Genomic DNA, 23,669 nt, shown 5'->3' with positions numbered 1-23,669 from the left:
TGAGACTCATGCTAGTCTCTAGAGGGATTCTGTATCTCACAATGCCAAGATAATATAAGATTCTAGATGGCATGTCACTTACCTTGGCTTTGATCTCCATCTTCAATATGGATCCAATTATTGTCATGAGGTCGCTGAGAGTGACCAGGACGTACCATCCATTGATGAACTCCGACTGGTCAGCATCACACGCGTGGCGCTTGTGCTTCTCCAGGAAGAAGTTCAGAAACCTCTACCACAAGCATGGAAAAAGCATTTCTTACCAATCACACTGCCCTCTGGAGGCAGAAGGCAAGAGCGAACAGTTCCAAGATGGCGGGTCTACCTCACAGGGAGACCCAACGCTGCCACACGCTAAGTCACATTGTCTATCCCAGTGTAAGCAAGCATTTAAACACCTGATAAACCAACCCAAGCACTAAGTTGGCCAAGAGTGCTAACCCAGAGTGTGTTCCCAACACTGCATAGCGTGCCCTCCTTCAAGCCGATGGATGGGAACCCTTCGAACTAAGATTCTACTGGGTCCAGGTGTGGGCACTGTGTCCCCAATGCTTTTAGCAGAAAGGACGTCAGCAGTGGAGTCAGGATATCTAGAGGGTTGGAAAGCAGACATGAAGTAGATATTTACAGAGTGCAAGTCAAGAGGCTGGAGAGATGTCCCAACACCTAAGAGCACTGGCTGCTCCCCCAGAGGACCTGGGTTTAATTCCCAGCACCCTCACAGCAACTCACGACTGTCTGCCACTCCAGTTCCAGGGGATCTGATGCTTCTCCTGGCCTCTGCGGGCACAGGACACACAAAGTGCACAGACATACGTGTGTGCAAAACCCTCATGCACATAAAATGATAAATCTCAAAAAAAAATAAAATTTTAAAACCAACATGGAAGTCGAGATCAAAGAAAACAGAACGTGGGCTATTTCCTGCTCTGAAAATGGCATGCCAGTGTCTCTCTGCTTTCCCTGACCCCAGTGGGAACCTACACTCATGCCTCAAGATAGGATCAGACACACGGTGAGCTGAAGGGCACACTCCTGAGAATGCACATTGGAAGGGGTAAAAGGTACAATGAAACTGCCTAAGGAATCAAATCCAAGTATCCCGTGCTTCACCGCCATCCATCTTCCGGGCCTCCTTGTCAGAGAACTCTGACCTGAAGACGGAAGATGGAACCTGCACATGCTCTTAAGAGCATCCCTGACATTAAAATTTTATTCTGGAAACTTCTAAATGCTTGAGAGCTGACCACAAATACCTGTACTTGTTACCTCGATTTCAAGCAAAATAATTATCGGATCTTCTGAAATAATTTAAACCTTTTTCCTTCTTTGTAAGATTTTTGATGTGTGCATATGTAAATGTATGTTCACATGTATATTTGCTCACATGCATATGTATGTATGTGAATGCCAGGTGTCTTCTTCATCCATTCTCTGCCTTATTTTTTTTAAAATAATAATATCTCTCACTGAACCTGCAGCTCACTGATCCCATCAGGCTGACTGGCCATTGAGCCACAGGACCCTCCTGTGTCCACCACCCCAGAGCTGGAATTACAGTCATACACAGTTCTGTCTGGCTTTGTTATATGTGTGCTGGGAATCAGTCTCAGATCCTGAGGTTTGCCTGACAAGCACTTCACCAACTGGCCTGTCTCATTAGCCCCCAGGGCCTCTTCTTACTTCCTGTACCTCAGGACGGTAAAGGTAACTAATCGAATGGAGAAAGGGCAGCCTAGCCCAGTGCCAGTAGACCCAGTAGACCTGGTAGACCCAGTAGACCCGGTAGAGCCGGGAGACCCCTTGACAAAGGCAGGCTGCAGGCTGAGTGGAGGGAGAAAGGGAAGAGCCACGCTTACCTTTCTCAGCCTCAGAGCAAGGACAATGGATCTTGTGCAAAGGATAAGGGATGCCAGGCAGACCATAATGACAAACACGTCAAACACCAGGACGTACTGAGTGCTTCTCTGAACTGCAGAACGAGGCAGAAAGCAAATGTTAAGCACACCTTGCACAAATTGTGGAGAGTGACTCCCCAGCAATCGGCAGTCTGAAGGGAAAGCCAAAGAAAAATGGATTTGTCTATTGTCAAAACAGTATAACTATCATTCGGAAGTCCATGAACATGGCAACAGTCCCTGGAGGAAAGGGTCATTCACTTACAAACGTAGGCAATGTTTTTAATCAATGCACTCAAATTCTTTATAAATATTTCCTGTATGTCAGAATTCGGCAGAACGCGATCCGTTTAGGCTCCACTCAACAGAGGCTAAAGTGCCGGTATGGCCTAATTTGCAAAGTGACAGACAGTGAGTGTGCCTTATTAATAAGAAAGCAGAATAAAAGGACACAGCGAGAAGCTGCAGTCCCCGCTCATCGGCTCCACGGAGCACCGTCCCACCACGGCACCGAAAAGCTTTGCCTGCTTGCCAACACCAAGAAAATGACTCGTGGGAAGAAATCCGGGGTTTGCTTCGGAATGCAGAGTGGCAAGAGGCTGTCAGAGAGAGCACAGTGTGTAAGCTTAGCTGCTCCCAGACTTCACAGTGGCACATTCTAGCCGCTGTTCCCCCCTTCCACACGGTGACTATACCAACTTCTCTGTCCCACCTGGGGACCTTCACAAGCTTGAGCCTAGAACGGGCACAGCTGCCCTTGGCCAGAACAGCACTGACACACACCTGCTCTGATTTGTTGGGAGGGGGTCAAGTTTCAGATGTTTCTTCTTATTTATTGTGTTGCTTGAAAGTTTACACATTTATGCAATGTATTCTGACCTCCCGCCCCCATCTCTTAGCTTCCCCCATCCCTATCAACACCCGGTCCTCTTCCCAGACTCATAGCTTTTGATCTGGTTTGGGGCAATGAATTCGACCATGGGCTGGAGCCTGATGGGGTCCTAAGTGGGAACCCAGCTGAAGCAGTGGGTTTCTCCTCACTGTGTCTGCAGCAAGCAGGTCATCTCTCCAGGCAGAGGCCCCAAATTCCTCCTCCACCCGTGTCTGCCTGCTGAAGGGGCTGTTCCCACGCACTCCCCATGAGGGCCTCTGCCACTGCAGCTGCTATGAGCCTGTGGTTGGGGTGTGTTTGAAGTGGCCGTGACTTATGGAGATGCTGGCATTTCTCAGCATCCCTCCCATTCTCTCCCCAGTGCATCCTGGTTGTGGTTCGAGCTGTGAGCTCTCTGCTAACTACTCCATGTCTGCCTGCCATGATAGACTCTTAGCCCTTTAGAGCCACAAGTTCAAACAACTCTTCCTTCTATAAGTCACCTTCTACAAAGTCACCGAGTCACCTTGGTCATGGTGTTTTGTCACAGCAATAGAAAAGTAGCTAAGACAAATACAGTTGCTGAATGTGAACTAATAGAAATTCTTCTGCCTCAGCCTTCCGAGTGTTGGCAGCATCCAGCAGACACTGATTTCTTACCCCTACTGAAACTATTTTGCCTTTGCAGAAGCAGCTTCCAAAACTGGCTTTGGAAAACACTAGTTCAGAAATATGCACTGCCACTCCGAGTGGGGAAACCCCACACCCTACTCATCCCATGCTCCCAAACATGTAATGTGTACAGACGCCCTACCTCTGTCTGCCTGAGGGACACTGGCTCAGGGCTATCCAAATGTGTTAACTCCCGTCCAGCAGTAAGAAAACACTATCACATCCCCCATGGCGGGAGCCCTGCTCACCGGTTCTTCCCAAGCCTCATGGGGCTCGTTATAAACTCAAATTGAGGAAGACCAGAAGAAGCACATTTTTAGGGAAAACGGTTATCAGGTAGCAGATGAGGTCTGCCTGTGAAGGGGGCCATTGCCTGAACTTTGAGGAGATGTGGGTAAATGTGGTTGATAACAAGGGAAGCAAACAGCCCAGGTGCTGAGTGAGCCGGAAGGAGCGGCAGAACACTTGGGAAACAGCAGCCAGAGTCCGCCAGATGTCGCCTCTGCCCTTGTCTCTCAGGTAGGGCTTCTCAATCCACCACACAGTTCAGATGAAAGAGAGGGTATAAACCATCTCCTAAACTGGGTTCTAAACCTCAGATTTTTAATGATTTCCCAACCCTTCACTTTATCTTAAATGCGTCTTTTCCTGGTTTCCAAGTTTCTTAAGACACGGCTGTAGGAATAGCACACTTTAGCCGTTTTTCCACCCAGCTCTGTGTGGCCTGTGTTTCTCTGCATTGACCACCAGGGGGAGCTAGAGCTCCTCCCTTCCGTGCACAGGTGTTGGGGGAGCCCCAGTGGTCAAGAAGGAGCCATGGTCTGCCGATGCCTGGGGAGCTGTGAAGCACTTTGATCCCCGTGGTGACTACTGAAAATCACATTTTAAACATGACCAAGGTGACTTCTTTTCCCAGGACACAGCTACAGCTTTCGCTTGGTGGTGGTCTGTGGTGAGGGAGTGTCTGCTGGGGATAGGAAACCATTTTACCCGAACCTGAAACTGTCTTTTTCCTTCAGGAACAACTGAAGCCAAGTCTAGAAAAGGAAGAGAAGACTTCAAAATCATCAGTCGTTGTACAACTGAAAAGTAATTGTCCACCGTTAGGGTAGAGACCATGTGTCTCATGTTTCATATTTCTGGTTGTCTGGTCAAAGGGGAACTCAGTTAAACAAAGTTTGCTGATTCTCAGTGCTGACCTTTCAGAGATATCGCCCTGACCACTGAACAACCCAAACGGGATCCACAGAGCCTAGGCTTTCCTCCTCCCTTCTTCTTTTGGAACAGGAACCCCTGAGCAACCTAGGCTGGCCTTGAACTAGAAATTTCCCCACCTCGTCCTCCATAGTGCTGGGCTTGCAGGTACGTGACACCACACCTAGCTCATCAGGGCCACTTTGAGCACATGGACCATGAGGTGACTGAGGAACTGTCCCCATGTTTGTTCAGACTGTTCTCTACGCTCTGGGGTCTTGACTCTTCTCTGCTGTCCAAGGCTTGGCTCAAAACATGCCTTCTCCCAGTCTGCCCTGGTCAAAGTTATCATTTAACTCCTTCTTCAGACTGCTCATACGTTGGCACTCGTCCGTAGCCACATCACATGAGAGATCTGGTCACGTCCGTCTCCCTCACTATAGCCTTTCCTCCTCCATTAGAGCCCAGCAACTCTGATGATTTCCCCTCTCAGCACTGAGTGCCAAATGCCCTCAGCAAGCACAGTCATTGCTGCTGCTTTGTAGAGAATTCTAAGACAGAGAGGCCAAGACATAGGTTTAAGCCCCCAGACACATGAACAGAAGCAGAATGGCGAACTCAGGCCATCTGGCTGCAGAGACTGATTGATCCCCTAAGCCGCTGACTCATGCTAAGTCTTCCAGAGAAGCAATAAACACTTGATGACTTGGACAGAAGTCTCGAGACTGGTGTTTGAGCTTTGATTTTATGGGACTTTCTTCCCACCACCATCCACAACAATCACATGGGTTCTCCGAGCCCCAAGCCACCCTGTAACACACAAAGGGCAGGTTGCACAACACACTTACCAGATCCAGATATATTCATGGCTTTACATTCCTCTATGTTGGCCTCGCTGTTAAAATAGATCTTTATTTTTCCGCTGTGGGCTGTGTTGTCGAAGGTAATCTAGAGGCAGAAATGGAGAGGTTATAGTCCAACAGGAGGTGGGAGCTTTCAGGTCAACCACTCAGGAAAGTCAGCAGCACCAGGATGGAACACTGATTCAGAGATCATAGCAAGGGAAATGCCCCCAGCGCATGGGTTCTGCTCTAGCTGCTGTCGCTGTGATGGCCTTAGGCAGCCCGGAGATATTTCAGCTAACAATTCCTGGTCGCACTCCGTCACTGAGAGGAGTCACGTCAGAGGAAGGCTGCTCACAGCCTTCATTCAGCCTGCTTTCTTATACAGCCCAGGACCACCTGCCCAGAGATGGCAGTGCCCACAGTCGGAGGAGCTCTCCTATACCAATCAACAGCCAAGAAAACGCTCCACCGAGGTCCTCTTGTGGACGCTCCCTCAGATCACCGTGGGCTGTGTCAAGCTGACAGCTGAAGCCAACTAGGAGAATTCCTTCACAATTTTCTTTTAGTGGTGAGAACTGCAGGGTAAAGGGTTTCTGTGGGTGCCAGGGATTTGAACTCGCGTCCTCACAGGAGCCACCTTCCCAGCCCAGGAATAAGGTTTTAGGGAGTTGGAAAGGCCCGGCTCCATCTTCACATAAAACAGTCTCTAGATGAGACCAGTGCAGCAGTCTCTAATGTCTGTAGGCTTCAGGGTTTATCGTCTTCTACAAAAGCCATAGGGAACAAACCAGACAGAGGTCACCGTAAAACAAAGACACTTGCCATGTTCTGAAAGCTGTAGCAGTCTGGTACCTCTCGGGAATGAATTGCCTGTAGGTCAATTCCTCTGAGGGCAAAGGAGATATCAACTTGCACGAGCCTGAATAAGTAAGAGGCATATCCGTCAGTGGGATGATGCTACTGTGCACCCCCAGCCTCCTCTCCTGGGGACTGAGACCTCATGTGGTGTTTACCGGTAAAAATCCAGCCTGAAGAAAGCAGTCTGTGTCCAGCCCTCGGGTTCCTTGTCCAGCACTTGGAGGTCTAGGTGAATGCAGTCTAGAGCAAAGACAGACCGGGAATGGTCACTTCCAACAAGAACGTGATGCTTAAATACATACAGCAGCCATGTTAGGAGAAGCAGGACCCTCTGAACATCTCAAAACATCTGCCAGAAAATACCAACTCATTACAACACGGAGCACAGTAACTCTTCAGTGGAGAAGCTGGCAGGGGCTGCTTTCAGTCAGGGACCGTGGTAACATTGGCAGTCTCAGGAAGAAGCAGGCTCTGGGTGCCTCCTGCTACAATACCCTGGGAAGGACCCAGCACCTGTGGGACATTCCTTCCCCAGATGCATAACCTCGACCAGTTGTGAGGAAAGAGAAGATGTTCTTTTGTTTGGAAACACAGTAATCAGAAGAGCGTGGGTGGCAAATGCCTTTAATCCCAGCATCCAGAAGGCGGAGGCAGGAGGATCTCTGTGAATTCAAAATCTGAGGTCATTGGGAACAGGAGTGCCATTCTGTTGTACCCTGCTAAGCCCTCCCAGCCTCCAGTGTGGCCGGCACTCGAAACACGCCCCTGAAATGTGGGATATGTTTGTGCCTAACAAAAATATGCCACCCGGGGCCAAACACAGGAGTACAGAACCGAACGGGCAGCTTCAGGAAACAGTGCACTACAGGCCATGTATGTTCCCTGGTTAGCAGAGTGTTCTCTTTAATCCTCAGAGCAAATGTGACAGGCGGGCAGGACTGATGCCGTGTCACAGCTGAAGAAACCAAGGCAAGGAGGTAAAAAAAAAAATCTCTTTATAGTCGCACAATTGTTTGCTGCCTGTCAATATTTAAACCCACCCATTCTTGCCTCCACGTCCTGAGCTCTGCCGAGGCTGACCTTGCTCCTCCCTTTTAGATCCCCTTTCTTGCACACCTTAAAGGAAGTCTGCCTACGGGATATATGGACACATTGATCTCACATGTTGGAGGAAGCTACTTGGTTTTTCCTTGAACTACTTAGAGAATATACCTTCCATGGCTAAATGCTGACAGCTGCCTGTGTGGACAGCTTACCTGGTGGGTGAGCCTCAGACATAACACACAGGACATTAAATGTACATTGGTAAATAATGTGCAGTTTCTTTTAAACATGATAGAAATTTGTAAGCTAATTTTATACTGTGTGTAAAATTTGCCTGATGAAAGTCTGCTTAGTTGCTCAAATTTTCTATTACTTAATATTAATTCCAAAGCTACATGCTGGCTCATTTTATATTGTGGACTCTCTGAAATATGGCTGACTTTACACCACAGTCGGGGCTGCTGAAGCCACCAAGAACTTATAAAATCGGTTTCTTAAAAAGGAATGGAAAAGCCCCAAGGTGAACATCAAAGTTCCAGCAGGATTGGCAGATATTTAGAACAGCAGCATCATTCAGATGCTTCTCCCTTATAGGATTTTCCAGAAAATGGTGACATCCTCAGAACATCACGGGTCAGACTTGTTTTTAAAGAGCTAGGAACATGGTGAAGCTGTCATTGTGTTTTATGCTAAGGACATTTGGAAAGAAAAATCTAGCCTAGGGATAATGAACTGGCTCAGGGATAAAGGTCCTTGCTGCCATGCCTGGTGACCTGTGTTCGGTCCTCGGAGTCCACATGGTATAAGGAGAGTACAGACCACAGTTTGTTCCCTGACCTCCACACATGCATACATAGACACACACACACACACACACACACACACACACACACGGGGGAGAGAGAGAGAGAGAGAGAGAGAGAGAGAGAGAGAGAGAGAGAGAGAGAGAGAGAGAGAGAGAGAGACTATATATATATCTTAAAATAAGCTTAAAATTGGATTAAATATAAAAATTACATAGAGTGAACATCTCTGATCTAAAAACTCCAAACCTAAACTTCTTAAACAATGACCTGATGTCTCAAGGAGAAAATTCTACACATGCCCTTATAGAATGGAGTACAGTCAAAATGCAGGGGCACTAATAATACTATATAAAATTACCTTCTGGCTATTTGTAGAGATGTAAATGAAACAGACTTCATGTCTAGAGTTGGGTCCCATCCCCAAGGTATCCTCTGCACTACTGTGATGGCTATTCTTGGTTGCCAACGTGACTAAAGCCAAGCGTCTGAGTATGCCTGTGAGAGAATTTTTTTCTTAATTAAATCATTTGAAGTAGGAAGATCCACTTTTAATTTGAATCTTTTGAGGTAGAAGATCCCCTGAACCACACCTTCTGGTAGTAGCCTATATAAAAGACATGGAAGAAGGACTCTCTCTCTCTCTCTCTCTCTCTCTCTCTCTCTCTCTCTCTCTGTCTCTGTCTCTCTGTCTCTCTCTCTCTCTCTCTCTCTCTCTCTCTCTCTCTCTCTCTCTCTCTCTCTCTCTCTCTCTCTCTTTCTGCCTGCTTGCCCTCACTCTCACCAGCAACCCCATTCCTTTATTGGCATTAGAGCCTACTTCTTCAGGATTCCAGCATACACTGAAGACCAGCTGAGACACCCATCCTCATGGACTGAACAGCTACTGTCTATTGGAATAGAGTCATCATTTGACTAGCTGGACCACAGCTGTAAGCTACTCTAACAAATCCCATATTTACATATGGGATATATACATATACATATATATATGCATATCTCCTCACTCCAAATTTGAAATCTGAACCATTCCTGGTTCCAAGCACACTGGATAAGAGACACTCAAGATGTACTAAAAGGATAGCCACTTAATTGTTAGGAAATTTTACTTACAGGATTCACAATGGTCGCTTTAGTAAGGCAGAATGGTATAGCTACATTTTTTTTAAACAGAAGAGAGAGTCCTGCTTATTGGAATAACAAAAACTAAAGTCAACTACATCTACACAAGCAGTTTTGCCACTTCAGCTTCAGCCCACTGGGTGGCTGACCACACAGGCGATTCTCTGCATTTGAAAACTGCAGCACAAAAAGTAAGAACACAGAAACAGAAAATGGGGTTCAAGCTGAAGATCAGAAAAGAAAAGCAGCCAAACACTAGGGAGACCTTTTGCCTCTACCAAATCTTCAGACAGACATGAGTGAGATCCTGTCTCCACAAATCCTCAATCTCCATGCCGCACTGAGTTCCTGTCTCTTCCCCTTTATATTCCTCTCTCTGCTCAGCTCCTGTCCACACCTCCCTAATGCTGGGATAAAGGATGTGTGATCCCAAGTGCTGGGATCATCTTTTTGTGGGCTCTGTTTCTATTTTAGACAGATTCAATCTTGTGCAGCCCAGGGTGGCCTTGAACGCACAGAGATCCATCTGCCTCTATCTCCTGAGTCCTGGAATTAAAGGTCTGTGCCACCACTCCCTGGCCTGTATGGCTGACTAGTACAGCTGTTATGCCCTCTGATCTTCAGGCAAGCTTTATTTGTTAAAACATGAATAATATACCACCATAGAAACCTGAAGATGGAAACACTCCGTTTATGAGTAGCCAAGGTAGAACAGCAACTACCAAGCCTTCTGCTTAACCTGCAACCACTTCCCAAGGGAGTCAAAGGCAACCCACTGTCTGTAGGCCTCCAATGATGTGAAAAATCAATCCATATTTACTTCATTAGCAGACTTTCTCTAATGTATATGAGAAAATTAAGTATCAAATATTTTTTAAGATCTTTATACCTTTTCAAAATGTTTACAGATTCTCATTGACAAGTTATACTGAATAAGATCAGAGAAGGCCATGAGTGCACTTAGGCAATCTCTCTTAAAGTCAAATCAATAGTGTATCTCTCTTCGTTTACTCTGAAATATTCCACGTACCTATAGAAAGGAACTGAACAATGCTATCACTGTCCAATAGTTGGGAAATAAATAAAACCTGCTTTTTAGCCCTGCCCATCTTCCCTAGCAACTGATACTGACTTTGGCCACATTTCTTTAAGCGTTTTTCTCAGGAAATGCAATGGGGGTAAGGAGAAAAGCAAAGCAAAACATGGCCTTGCGTCACTGGGAAACTGTTGTAAACTGTTGTAAACTGTTGTATGGCACGTCCCCTTCGAGTCATGCAATTTCAAAGGAAAGTGGTAGCTAGCAGGGAGTGCCAGCCCCAGCTGTGTCTTGCTCCACGTCAATTAAAGGAATCATCTGCACGGCAGGCGAGCCCTAACTGCCTTCTGGAAGCCAGACACTGTGTGGACCAGTGTGACCCACTGGCTGCTTCTTTCAGGATCCAGAGCCCAGGGCACACTTGCTTACATATGGATTCTGAACAGTCAACTCGAGAGGCAAAACCCCTGTCCTGTGGGGGTCCCCCTGTGTCACCAAAAACACCTCAAGATCAGAATATGTTGGGGCAGCTGGCCCAATCCCTGCGTTCAGGGGCGTGGCTGCGCCAGCGGAGTAGCATTCCCCTTAAATAGGATCGGGGCGCCGAAAGGAGCCCCGTTTTGCTCTCCCCCGCGTACCTTCTGCTCCGCTGGACCCTTGGTTCTGTAAGTTCCCTTATCTCCCCTTGTATTAAAACTGATTAATTATAAAAGGACTATCGTGGTTATTCTCTAACTCCTACAACCGCCGGTACTGCCGGCATTTGCCGGTACATTTGGCCCTTAAGAATAAGAAATACAGCTAAATGGGCCATGAGATGCCATCACTTAACTAAAGCTTACCCCACTACTAGTAGTACCCCTCCTTCTGAACTGCCAGGTACTTAAAGGCCAAAGCGGGTTAGCCTTGGCAACCCCATGACAGAAAACCAACGGTGAATGCCTTGGGTCTGTTGATTGGATAGCAAAGCCTCCAAAGTTGTAAAGCACACACTGTGTGCTCACCTACTCTTCTACATTCTTTTTTTGGGGGGGGAGGGGTTCGAGACAGGGTTTCCCTGTAGTTTCTAGAGCCTGTCCTGGAACTAGCTCTTGTAGACCAGGTTGGTCTCGAACTCAGAGATCCGCCTGCCTCTGCCTCCCGAGTGCTGGGATTAAAGGCGTGCGCCACCACCACCCAGCAATCTTCTACATTCTTAAAGCGCACACTGTGTGCTCACCTATTCTTCTACATTCTTAAAGCACACACTGTGTGCTCACCTATCCTTCTATATTCTTAAAGTACATACTATGTGCTCACCTATTCTTCTACATTTTTAAAGTGCACACTGTGTGCTCACTATTCTTCTACATTCTTAAAGCACACACTATGTGCTCACCTATCCTTCTACATTCTTAAAGCACACACTGTGTGCTCACCTACATTCTTAACAGAGCAGCTCCAAGTGACTGACTGCATGGTAAGCTGGTACGTTTCTGTCAAGCAGTCCTCAAAGGGAAGGAATGATAATCATCCACCTCGATTCGCCTTTGAAGACCACTGCGTATTTTATAAACGATAGAGCAGTATGGTGGTGCACACCCTTGGTCACAGCCCTTGGGAAGTGGAGGCAGAGGACACATGGTTAAGAGCACATACTGCAGGATTTTAAGATGAATCAAAGAGACAGACCAAAACAGCGCTCCCTTCCCATCACCAGGAACGTGTGGTTTCCTGAGCCAAAGCCTGGGGCGGCAACTGTGGAAGGTGACTGCCTGGGCCAGAGAGAGCCCGCTCCTCTGAGTTCCGCTGAGTTGCCAGCACATGGGGGCCATTTCACTCATCACAGAGAATGACAAAGTCACGTGATGAAGTGGTCACTGCTGTTACCTGTCTCAATGTCACTGTCAATATTCAGGGTCTCGTTAGGAGAAATCATGGCGCCTGTCTTGTAGTGCTGCTTACAGAATTTCAAGCCAGTTCTGTTGTCTTCATTTTCTCCATAGCCAAGAGTCGCCAGCGAAATGTTCTTTAGATGACGATACTGTTTTTATAAAAACACAGTTAAATTACAGGAAAGTAAACACATGAGTTCTTAAAACCCACAAGTCCTACCATATGGAATACAATTGTAGCTACTTTTATTGCTTATACAATGCCTTTGGGGGGACCCCTCTCCAGTTTAACACAGCACACAGTTGTTTTCTTCAGCTGAACAGGGACACGCTGCCTCATCGAACGCCACACCAAACTAACACCCTGAGGGATACTCGCAACTTCCTCCCAGACAAAACCAAGGTCTGACTCATCTCTCAGACTGTGTCTCACACTGAGGTTCCTCAGCTCTACCCTGTGAAGCCCTACTGGCCTCCAGGCAGTTGCCAGAGCTTGACAGACACAGGGCTAGCTGTGGTCTTTCAGTTCCCTCGTCCTGGATCTCCATCTCGATCTACTCGGCTCACTGCTTCATGTCCTGATCAAGTACCCCCACTGCAGCAGGTGTTCACTCACTTAGCTAGTGACAACTGCACACAAGTACCAAAACCTCACTCTGTACCTCATCGTTAGAAAGCAATTAATTCTACGCTAGTTAAAAAAAATAAGTAAAAATTCAAAACTGTAGAAAAGTGCAACATATGTCTCATACCCCAACCCCCCCCCCCATCTCTTTCCTTGTTTCACTGGGGACCTGAACTACCCACATGTCAGAGCTCACACTAACACAACTAACACTCTCTTACATTAACACAAAAATCTGCTACTGGCTGCCTTCACTAGTGGGCTTCACTAGCCTACAGCTTCATTGCTGTGACTCTACTATGACTTTATACAAAACATGTATGATATTACAGGAATGTTGCAAACAATTACTAATTATTTCAAGATTTAAAAAAAAAACTGAGCAGGGAGGTACAGGCCTTTAATCCCAGCACTCAGGAGGCAAAAGTGATCTCTATAGGTTCCAGGCCAGCCAGGTCTACACAGCAAGTTCCAGGCCAGCCAGGGCAACATAGTGAGATCCTGTCTCAAAACAAATACTTATTAACTTGGCTAAAATTGAAGATTTCGTCTTACGATTCAAGGACTCTATGACTTCTTCCCCAGCCTTCAGATGCTGTGTCCACCAACCTTAAGCAACTGCAACATGGTCTTCACCCAATTTTAATCAAGGTCCCTTCACACAGAAGGACTTCCACCCCACCCAAGGCACCACTGAAAATGGCCAAAGGAATGTTTTCCTTACCGCTGCCAGCAAGAAACTCAGCTGAGCTTAGTAGCATGTTTTGGGCACTCTGCCATTAGGAAGCCAGCCTTCAATACTATACATCTCATTTCTCATTTGTCTAGCTCTCTCTTCTAGAAAGGCCAGGATTTTATCTGTTCTAGTCTCTGCTCCAGCATCAATGTATGGTGCTTGCCAAATACCAGGAACTTAAATATTTATGGAATTAATGAAAGGGGAAAAGACACAAAACAAAACACTACCCCTAAATACTTTCTTCAGTTCTAACAACTTCACACTGTATCATATCCCATATTCTTAATATTTAGCTAGAATTATTAATCCTATAATACCAAATTTGAGACCACTACATACTCTCAGACTGAGTTTCAAATTTGCATTAAACCTGATTTTATAATTTCTTAACTCTTTGTTGTGGGAATCTCCCCAAAACAGTGGTTCTGAATCAATAAACTAAAAAGATTAAAGCCTAGAGAAAAATTTTAAGTGGATAGGTTCTATTATTAGTGCCTGAATTAGTAGTAAAGACCTTGGCAAGCTATGAAAAATTTATGTGAGATAATATTGGTTGGTTTGCTAAAACAACACAACCACATATCACTGTAGTGTTTAAAAGTAGGTCATTTAAAACACTCGCCTGCTTTATAGCAAAGAAGATGCTCTCATAAGCGTCCTCTTGAGTGTATACGCTACAGCTGTAATCATCTTCATCAACTCCGGAAAATCCTTTCAAGAACAGATGCTTAAAAGCAAGAGTGTTATCTTCTTTGAAAGCCACCACCAGCTGGTTACCTAAGCCAAACCGAACAAGCTGCAAAAGAAAACACAGGAATGTGGTTTTTACCATTTACCAGAGAAAGAAAATGGCTGCTGATTCTTATCAATTCTCATCGCTAAGCATCTGGGGGGGGGGGGGGGGAATATCCATTCCTTGATTTGCACGTTAAGAGCAACAATGTTAAAAACACAAGCCTGAAAGAGAATCGCCCATTGCACTGTATCAACAACTCCCAGTATAACAGTGTGTTGGGACTCAGACAGCATCCCAGAGAACGATGCTGGGATGTGCCAGGACCTTGAGCTGAAGGAGCAGCCTTAAGGTTTCTCCCACCCTATTTCTCCTGAGACTTTCTCTGGGGTTCCTTAGCCTGACAGAAGTGCCTTCAGAGAGACAGGACTGTCACGTGCTTCTCTGTCTCAGCAAGCAGAGAAGAAGAAATGACTCATAGAAACGACAGTTGACATCACACCCAGGACTTTGCTCCTGGATATTTTCTGTCCTTTAGCGTGTCTGCCCCCTTGAAAATCACTTGCTGGTGGGGATGGTGACCATTCTTGCAATAGCAACAGGCAGAGAACAAAGGAAGAAGGATTTCCGTGAGTTGAGACCCTGTCTCAACAACCCCCTCCCCAAATCATCTATTTGCTGACATAAAGCCAAATACTCAAAGACTCTCTTCATCAAGAGTTACAGATTTCCCCTTAGACTCCATCAATAGGAAAGACAGCTATCGCCACAGGTTCATAAGAAGCCAGGAAGCTGCACATAATGGTATGCCCATGCACACGCTATCACACAGGCATGATCCCTCTTCACACACATTGTGCATATGTGCACATGCCTGCAGAGCAAGCCTTCACCCCTGAACTCTGTCACTTATAGTGCAAACTCATTCAAAACTACATACACACACATACACACACACACACATTAGCACATGCCTGCAGTGCATGCCTTCACCCCTGCACTCTGTCACATATAGCACACTCTAATTCAAAACTACACACACACACACACACACACACACACACATCACACAGGCTTGATCCACCTCTCATGCATACACACACACACATGTACACATGCATGTTTGCAGTGCATGCCTTTACCCCTGTACTCTGTCCCACATAGTGTGCTCTCGATCAAGGCTCCACACACAAACACACTGACACATAGGCAGCTGTGGCAAAGGTGAACCTCAGCAAGCGTCTCTCACACACCTTCCCCACTTCCCCAAGCGGTCTTACAAACCAAGACTGCAGAATGTTTCCTCAGAGTGACCACCCCGCTGAATCATCATGGAACCTTGAGCTATGTCTCATGAATGAAATCAGGAAAGTGGACTGGGTGACCCTGACGGTTCTGTCATATCTGGTGTTCCTCAGCATGCTATATACCACAACGACACATAAATCATGAGACTGACAAATTCGACATAAGGACTTCCCAGTGGCTTATAGTTTTAACTTTTGTATTTTGTCTGGTTGGGTTTTTAGTATGTCTTGGTGTGTGCTCACATCCATGTTCACACGCATGTACATGCATACATGTATGGAGACCTGGATGTTAACATTGCGAGACTTTCTTAATCATTCTCCACCTTCTTTATTGGGATGGAGTCTCTCACTTGATTGCAGTTAGTCTAGCTAGCCAGCTTGACCTGAGAAAGCCTTGTCTCTACTTCCCACCGTGAAGGGGTTATGAGAAGGCTGCCATACCCGCCTGCCTTTACATGGGTACTTGGATCTGAACCCTGGTTACACATGGACACTTTAGCCACTGAGCTAACATTTTGTCCTTTTTAAAGCCCACTAAATCCAAGTAGTGCTGAATATGAGAATGTGCGCTGATTTTTAAAGACTGAATAGTTAACAGCAAGAGTCCCCACATTTTCAGCAACGCCATAGCCAGCCCCCATCACTAACAGGTTCATTTGCATTACCCCGTCCACCACTACAACCAGCTCTTGTTATCACCATGCTATTGCCTCAGCCCACACTTTACACTGATGTTAACCGCATTAGCCTTCATGAAATGGCCCCCAGCCTCATAGCAAGAATGGAACTTGAGCTTGGCTCCAAAGCTCTTTATTACACCGCATAAACAAAGCCTTTCCACTGAAAACTTTAACAGGTTTCTGGGAAACTTCTCATAGGAGCAGATTTAGTGCTAGACTTTTCAGAATTATAGAAGCAACCATTGCTTGAGCATGTCTACAGATGATACTCTCTAGTCCCTTAATGTCATCACACCAAATTCCTCAAATACCAATGATTAAATGATTACCAGAAACACAGCTATTCTAAGAAAAACAGCAGAGAAGATACCCCAAGCCTATTCCAACCTGTACTGAAAATCAAGCAACCTAAAAGCCAAATTCTTCAGCTAAATGAAGACTTTCAATACTGACGTCTCCTGCAAGGGATGTCAGCAAGGGTTGGGCTGTTTTCTAAAAGCTAAAACTATAGACTAAGGAAGCAACACACAGGAGTGTTTGGAAGATTTGAAAGAGGCCAGCCATCTCCGGACAGCCTGAGCAGTAGCCCCTAGAATGAAACTCTTTAATCATCGTGTATAGAGCGATTCTTCCCCAACCTGGAGTGGAATGAGGGAGGTGTTGTCCACATTGCCAAACACAGAGCTAGCTTCTTTTTCTCTTCCTAAATTGTTTCCTACTCTGAAAACCTGAGTAAATGTCTCTGTGCTCTTCAGACTCACTGGATTAGGAAGAGACAGGGAATGAGGAGGCAGGAAAGGTGGGATGATGTAAGAAGTGACCAAGCCATCCACAACTAGACAGATAGGTAGGTAGGTAGGTAGATAGATAGATAGATAGATAGATAGATAGATAGATAGATAGATAGATAGATAGATGATAGATAGATAGATGATAGATAGATAGATAGATAGATGATAGATAGATAGATGATAGATAGATAGATGATAGAGAGGGAGAGGGGGAGGGAGAGAGAGAGAGAGAGAGAGAGAGAGAGAGAGAGAGAGAGAGAGAGAGAGAGAATGAGGCCACATGGGAATAAGACTGAGACAGGAGTAGGTTGTAACTTATAGGATTATATTAGTAGAGAAACAGAAAACCACACAAAGAGCAAATTACCAGTTCCCAGAATTTATTATTAAAAGTAAAATAAGTGATACAGACAGCAAAGCAGAGTGAGGAACATTACACAAGTGGGGAGTGAGTCCTCAAATCACACCTGCAGAGTGAATGGGCAGAGAGGTACAACCGTCAGCGAGAAGCATCAGGTATATCTGGCTGGCATCTGGACAGGAGGCAGTAGATGAAACCTCCCTGGACAGAGGGTGAAGAAGATGCTGGGAATCCATGAATTCTGGACTTTAAATTCATGTTGTCTTCTGGGAAAGGAAGCATTTTTCAGAACCTCCTGAGCAGTGGTTTGTGAACTGCTTGCCTCGGGAGTATGAGGGTCTTGGTTCAATCCCCAGAACCTGTATAAAATGCCGGGCATAGGAGGATGTGTGTGGAATCCCTGGATAGCAAATGGGAGAAACGAGGGAATTCCCCTAGCTTGATGGCTAGCTACCCTAACAATCCTGCGGAAGCTCCAGGCCTAGAAGAGACCCTGTCTCAGGACCCCCGAGGAATGACACTCAAGATGACCTCTGACGTCCGTGTGCACACACCCACAGGAGGATAATGAAGTGAACACTTTCCTAAGAAAGAACAGTAGGGTTGGGCTGCAGTTAGAGTTAAGAGCACTGGCTGCTCTTCCAGAGGACCCAGGCTCAGGTTCATCCCGCACGCACCCACATGGCAGCTATCAACTCCTGAAACTCCAGCCCCAGGGAATCTGACACCTTCTCCTAGACTCCGGAGGCACTGCACACATGTGGCACCCAGACGAATCACTCAGACATATAAAATAACAAAATAAAAATAAGATGATAACAGCATTTGAAGAGACTGGGATTTGTTTGAGACGAACTTTGAAGCCGTCTGGCCCACTGGCCTGTCTTCCTACCCGCAAACATAGAAGACAAAGCCTGTATCCAGCACAAGATACCAAAAGAGAAACAAGAGTGCAGGCTTTGGAGACTGGCTGGGCTCAAACCCCATCTCTGCATGGCACCAAATTATTTAACTCCTCTGTCCCAGTTTCGTCCATGAAAAGGGGATTCTAACCAAGTCCAATTCACAGGGTTGCAGAAAGGATAAACTGAGTAACCATGCCTAAGACCCTTCTCACGTCTGTTGTGGCAACCATCAACCTGTGAGCTATCAGCAGCAGTGTAGGTAACTACAGTGTGTCTCAACTCAGCGCCCTGCAAATGAGATGTTTCTTCTGTGTTTGAAATTGGAGATATGTGTGGATGGAAAGATGGCTCAGTGGCTAAAAGCACTGGCTGCTTTGGCAGAGGACCAGAGTTGGTTCACAGCACCCACACTGGGCAGCTCACAACCAGGTTTAATTCCCACTCCGGGAGATCTGGCGCCCTCTCTGGTCGATCCAGGTATTGCATTCATATGTGCCTACTCACAAGCATGTAAATAAAAATTAAAACAAATCTAAATCAGAGATAAGAAACTACGCTGGGGGAATGCTGAGAATGGGAAAGGCATAAGCAGGTAACACTTTGAAGAGGAAAGTTAATGTGATTCAATAGTAACCACACCAAAAAAAAAAAAAAACACTAAGTTAAAGATGGCAATGATTTTTTTAATCATTAATGATTTAAGATGGCAGTTACAATTTTAATGACACTATTAGAATAAAACATCAAACTTTAAGCAAGATAGAAAACTGGTAAATAATCAACTAAATCATTTCTTTGCCTTTTAAGAAACAATGAAGAAGACTCTAATTTATAGGTCACCAAAACTAAACTTGAAAATCAAGAATGCAAACAGGCAAGCGATGCATCCTGATAATCACACCACTGCACACTGGGTATGAAGGGTCTTAACGCCTTCTAAAGTGACTGCTTGTCTTTCTCTCCTTTAATTGCTTTTATTTTGTTTTATTATATTAATGCATTTGAGTGTTTTGTCTGTACACCACATGTATGCCTCGTGTCTACAGAATCCAGAAGATGGCATCAGATACTCTAGGCCTGGAGTTATAAGTATGAGCCACTGTATATGCTGGGAACTGAACTCAGGTCTCCGGATGCCAGAGTTCCTAGCCTCAGAGCCATCTCTTCGGCCCCGTGACTTGCTTTTCTGGATGAGCTGAGAGAGTACATCATCCAACCCGAAGACTCCTGCACAAACTCAGAGTCAAGATAAGCTGTAATCACAGCCGAGGCCCTCTCATTTCCACATGGAGGCATTCCTTACATTTTTATTTTATGTTGTATTTCAGAAAAATCATCTTTTTGGATTGATGGTACCAGTAGATTAGGTACAGTAGAGCTAAAGACTCCAAATCAGTACTGTTTTGTTTTCTTTTTTCAGACACGTATGTTCAACTGTAGTCGCCTCTGGAGAAGTCACCCGCAGATGAGGCCAAAGCCACAGCTCAACAGCTAGATGACAGCGCTGACGGCCGTTCCAGTTCTGGTGACAGCTGATCTGCAGCATGACCGTAAGTCAAGGTCCAAATACAACGCTCAGACATTTTTGATAGTGCCTTGGTAGTTAGCACTCACCTGGGCACAACGCTTCTGATTAAAGAAACAGCGTTTTCTATGTCTGAAGACTTCCAAAAACATATTAAATAATGTAAGATGGATTCTTGAGAACTCCTGGCAGCCTGTGCACCTCATGTGGATTGGGGGTGAGAAGATTAAGAAACCCCTTCTACATGGATCTTCTTTTATCCGTTTTTTTTTTTTTTTTTTTTTTTTTTTTTTTTTTTTTTTTTATAGCTCCTGTGGAGACATGGCCTCATGAACTCTTACTGAAACCAGGTCTTCTGAACTGAACTTCGGCCTACTCTCTGCCCTCTGCCCTCTGGAGGAGACTTAATTTCAGTCTCATGAACTTCTGTGTGAGTCTTGCAGATAAACAAGCAAGAACAGAACAGGTGGAGATGATTGGATCTTGGGGGAAGGAAGGAGTCATTGTGTGAGTTACCTGTGTGGTTACCATGACTATCTTCAGAATCTGCAAGCCCAGCTTCCATGGGATCTGGCGTCTGGCTCGGTATTTCTCACAGGGGCTCATAAAGTAGAACTTCAGGTCTTCCCTCAGATGCTCTTCCTTCACCTCAGAATCAAGAGATGCCATCGTGCTTCTGCCACAGAAGACAGTTTTTAAACACCTAGGAACAGCCTATCTCTCCCGGCGCTCCTGGCCTATACTTCCTGGTCTCAGACGTCACCTGTTCCCAGACACAGAACTCTCAGACCAGTGACCTCTTGTCTCGGGAAACCCGAAGGGAGCTCCACTCCTTTGTAACCTGCCTTTGCATGTAATGACCCATCTCACTCAAAATGCCTGTTGTCAGAACCAAAAGCTTTGAGTGGCATTTTCTACGTCTTACTGTCCAGTATCTCCTGTTGTTAAGAGTGTGGGTGGACGGATGGGAGAACAATGTGGAAATGTGAGTTTCTGTGTGTGAGAGTGTGCTATTCCAAAAACAACAAAAGGGAAATCAATCATGACACTTTGGGTTTGAAATGACTGGCATTTTATATAAATCGACAGAATTAAATGGTTAAGGATTTAGAGAATCTTCGTCCTATAACTCTGAGGAGAATTATGTCCCCCATTTATGGATAAATATCAAAGATTACAAGATTCCAGAAGAGAGACTGGCGGGGGATGGATATTATAGTAATATATTATATACATGCACAAAATTGTCTAAGAATAAATATGTAATGCCAGAATGTAAACCACTTGAGAGCTAGGATAGCAGCTCTCTGCTTACGCCCAGCTATATTCTTGTCAACTTGGCTCATCAACTCCAAACTGATGGCTGAACATGTGACTGTCAAGGCCAGAGACAACAAATGAGAGGTGGCCACATAACTGTGACCATAACTGATGAGACATGTGTTTCGTAGCTAAGTCTCCAAGGTGAGGAGTACAAAATATGCTGGGCATATAGAAATTATTAACACTAAAAACATGAATTTTAACATGAATTTTACTAAGAGATAATATAGCATAGAACATGTACAATAGAAAATTAATCTAAATTTTATATATAGCGTCATAGAATGATGTGTAAGGTATATTTAGCAGTAGAATGTAAGCAGTATGCACAATTAGACTGTTGTGATGTAGTTCTCCTGTGGGACAGAGCTGACACAGGTCAGAGGTCGTGGACTGAATGGGTGGGCTGTGCTGTGGACTTGGCCTTCCTACTTAAACAACACCCTGTACATCTATGATCTGGGCTGTCTACCTGGACTAAAGTGGGTATGAACATCACGGTGTGCGTGAGCACTCAGAAGACAACTTCACGGAGCCAGTTCTCTCCTTCCACCTTTATGTGGGATTGAACTCCAGTCTCCAGCCTTCCACAGCAATAACCTTTACCTGCTGAGCCATCTCGCTCACCCTGGCTTTCTGTTTCTAAATTGATTTTTTTTGTTTTTTGGTTTTTCAAGACAGGGTTTCTCTATAGCTTTGGAGCCTGTCCTGGAACTAGCTCTTGCAGACCAGGCTGGTCTCGAACTCACAGAGATCTACCTGCCTCTGCCTCCCGAGTGCTGGGATTAAAGGCGTGAGCCACCACCACCTGACTATATATCATTTCTAAGAGTGGCACACTAGGTTAGCTAGAACCACCCTACCAGAAATTTTAAAAGGAGATAAGAAATGAAGGAAGAAGAAGGAAGATAGGAAGAGAGGGATGAAGGGAGGGAGGGAGAGAAGGAGGAAGGGAGAGAGAAGGGGGAAGGTTGAAAGAAAAGTGAAGGGAGGGAAGATGAGAGGGAGAGTGAGTGAGGTAGCTGGGGTTTCTGCTGCTGTGAAGAAACTCCATGACCATAACATGAGCTGGGGAGGAAAGGGTTTATTCAGCTTATCCTTCCACATTGCCCTTAACCACTGAGGGAAGTCAGGACAGGAACTCAAACAGGGCAGGAACCTGTACGCAGGAGCTGGTGCAGAGGCCATGGAGGGATACTGCTTACTGGCTTGTTTTTCCTGGCTTGCTCAGCTGCTTTCTTTTAGAACCCAGGTTCACCAGCCTAGGGATGGCACCACCCACAAAGATCTGGGCCTGCCCCCACTGATCACTAAGGAGAAAATTTCCTTCAGCTAGATCTAATGGAGGTACGTCCTCAACTGAGTCTCCTTCCTCTCTGATGACTCTAGCTTGTGTCAAGTTGACAGAAAACCAGCCAGGAAAGAGAAAGACATGGAGAAAATAGTTCCCACTGAAGGTCCATGCTGCTCAAAGGTGGATGGGGAGGGCCCATAAAGACTGGATGGTCTCACAGTAGGCAGCTCCCAGGGCAATCTCACATGTGTCTACAGCTGTTGCCAAATGCCACTCACACACTCTGGGATTTGGTGTGTGTGTGTGTGTGTGTGTGTGTGTGTGTGTGTGTGTGTGTCACCCTGAGCGGGCAGCAGATTCTCCTCTCTTGCAGATATGTACCCCAAAGCCCTTCTCGGGAAGTAGGCTGAGAAAATACTCCTAAGGCTACCCCGCAGATCAGACTGACTCCATGTCCTATTTCCAAAGAAAGGGGAAATGAAAATACAACCACATCCCCAGACACACTAGCCATAAACCAGAGCAGTGGGACTTAAACCTAGGTGACTGGGGTACTTCAGAGTGTTGTGTTGCTTGAGTCTGGAGGTTCTGAACTGGAGCTGCCCTCTGTGTCCTGAGATATGCAGTGGATAAGCCTTCAGGGACCTGGGACAATCTAACGTGTAACTTATAAGATATGGCCAGCGCCTGAATAAACAGAACCAGACAAATGGCAATCGAGTAACAAAAGAGCTTAGAATGCAGCAGAAACCGAGTGTGCACCACTGGATGCATTAGGACTAGAAACCTGAGAAAAGAGCCTTGAGACTGGAGAGGTGGCTCAGTGGTTAACAGCACCGACTGCTCTTCCAGAGGGCCTAGGTTCAATTCCCAGCATCTGTTGGGTGGCTAATGGCTGTCTGTCTTCAGCCTTAGGGGATCCAATGTCCTCCCCTAGCCTCTGCAGCTACTGCACACATATGCAGGTAAAACACCTATACACATAAAAATAAAGTTAAAAGAAAAAGAAAGTAGCCTTGAATGCCATGCAGCATGGGTAAAATATCTAGAAGATAAACTTTATTTAGGTCCAAAAATTCTAGCATCTCGGGGCTGGAGAGATGGCTCAGTGGTTAAGAGCATTGCCTGCTCTTCCAAAGGTACTGAGTTCAATTCCCAGCAACCAC

The 23,669-nt window shown here is 45.7% G+C and overlaps 1 protein-coding gene across 1 annotated transcript in view; it reads right to left on the bottom strand.

Annotated features, from left to right (window-relative positions):
* The window catches only part of Mcoln2 (mucolipin TRP cation channel 2), a 46,665-nt gene that overhangs the window by 13,719 nt on the left and 9,277 nt on the right, over nt 1-23,669 (bottom strand). The window contains exons 2-9 of the mRNA XM_038311560.1: nt 20,403-20,562; nt 14,204-14,377; nt 12,213-12,366; nt 6,494-6,578; nt 6,303-6,399; nt 5,484-5,583; nt 1,860-1,972; nt 83-232 (exon numbers count right to left, since the gene is read on the bottom strand). Coding sequence (XP_038167488.1) covers nt 83-232; nt 1,860-1,972; nt 5,484-5,583; nt 6,303-6,399; nt 6,494-6,578; nt 12,213-12,366; nt 14,204-14,377; nt 20,403-20,562 — 1,033 coding nt within the window. The remainder of the gene's footprint in view (nt 1-82; nt 233-1,859; nt 1,973-5,483; nt 5,584-6,302; nt 6,400-6,493; nt 6,579-12,212; nt 12,367-14,203; nt 14,378-20,402; nt 20,563-23,669) is intronic.

This window comes from Arvicola amphibius, chromosome 14, assembly GCF_903992535.2.
Source record: "Arvicola amphibius chromosome 14, mArvAmp1.2, whole genome shotgun sequence".
Classification (NCBI taxonomy): Eukaryota; Metazoa; Chordata; class Mammalia; order Rodentia; family Cricetidae; genus Arvicola; species Arvicola amphibius.
Note: the sequence above shows the minus strand (reverse complement) of the source record. Positions and strands in the feature narration are given on the sequence as shown.